The 1,343-nt window shown below is 40.3% G+C and overlaps 1 protein-coding gene across 1 annotated transcript; it reads right to left on the reverse strand.

Moving 5' to 3' along the window:
* Window positions 1–622: 622 nt before the first annotated feature.
* Window positions 623–1,152, reverse strand: LOC110035059 (the record flags this gene model as incomplete). Its single annotated transcript, XM_020739301.1, has 2 exons — window positions 832–1,152; window positions 623–729 (listed from the first exon to the last, which is right to left on the reverse strand). Coding segments are annotated over exons 1-2 (353 nt in total), but the record flags the coding sequence as incomplete, so codon positions are not given.
* Between the last annotated feature and the right edge of the window lie 191 nt (window positions 1,153–1,343).

A 1,343-nucleotide genomic window follows, 5' to 3' on the forward strand; every position in this document is an offset into this window, starting at 1 on the left:
TTTTTGACATGCTCTATTCCTTAGGAATGTCTCCCGAACGAAGTTGGATTCAACACACATCTACACAAATAGGGGACAAATAAAATATAGAACATAGCAAATAGAAAATAGCAAGCAAGATGTGACAGTTGCCCTAGACATTCCATAAATGATTGCAGTGTTGAAGTTAGGAAACACAATGGCATATAAGTTCTAGGAAAAACCCAAACATGTTCCAAGTTCCTATAAATAAATGCTAGGTCCAGCGTGGCATGGAAGAAGGCAGTTGATATAACTTCCTTCAAATCCCGGATGGTAGTAGATTCTTCACAAGCATATGATGCATTGCACCACTATATTTTTCTTCTTTTTTCATGGTTAGTTAAAGTTGCAACTCCACTTCATGATGCATACAATCGCCCTTCTCCTACAAGTCTACTTGCTCTTGGTCCCTGAGAACAGTTAGGTTTCCACTAATCCATTTTAAAAAGATATCGAGTGGTCAAGAAAACCATATTTTGTATGTATAAATGCACGTCATAAAATAAAATATTTCACACAACCTAATTGCTCTCATAAACCCTCAAACTTCTATCTACTGAACATGAAAATAACATATAGTAGGGATATCAAGAATTTTTACCTAAGAAAACCGGTACCACAGAAATCTTCTTGTAAGTACAGCGGCCGTCTTCCCCCCACATAAATCAGAAAGAACTTCTGCAAGTAGCTTATGTCTCCCTTCGGCCGCTGCCCAAAACGCCCAAAAATTCAAGGAACCATCAAAAACCAAGGAGAAAAATTAAAATAAACCCTAAAGAGAAGCACAAGAAAACATGTGGAATAACTCACCTGAACAGATTGCTGGTAGAGATCGAACTTAGACAAAGCGCCCACTGACGTCTCGTTTTCTACCACATCCGCACCTCCACCTCCGTTGCTATCTTCCTCTTCGGCCTCTCCATCTGCTCCACCGCCGCGTTCTTGTTGGTCCCCAGAAAGATCATAAGCAGAAGAAGGCAAGACATCAGAGCCGTCTCCACGAGGAACGCCACGTTGCCTTTGGAAGGCCTTCGACTTCTTTCCGCTCTTTCCCATTTGCACTCTTCACTCCTCTAACCGCTATAACTCCCCGGCAGCTCCTGCTATCGTTCTTCGTCTTGAGCTGTTCCGCAAGACCGCCAGAGCCAGATTTAACTAACCGGTTTCGAGGGTTATTATTGGCAAAATTTAAAAAATAGTATTTTTGGTAAATTTATTATTTTAAATAAACTTTAAAAAATAAAATATTTCAAACTCTGGTTAAAAGGTGATGTGGTTAGGACTGTCAAAAAAGCTCGTTGTTCATGAACAGTTCGTGTTCG

Source organism: Phalaenopsis equestris, unplaced genomic scaffold (genome assembly GCF_001263595.1).
Source record: "Phalaenopsis equestris unplaced genomic scaffold, ASM126359v1 Scaffold195690, whole genome shotgun sequence".
NCBI classification, from domain to species: domain Eukaryota; kingdom Viridiplantae; phylum Streptophyta; class Magnoliopsida; order Asparagales; family Orchidaceae; genus Phalaenopsis; species Phalaenopsis equestris.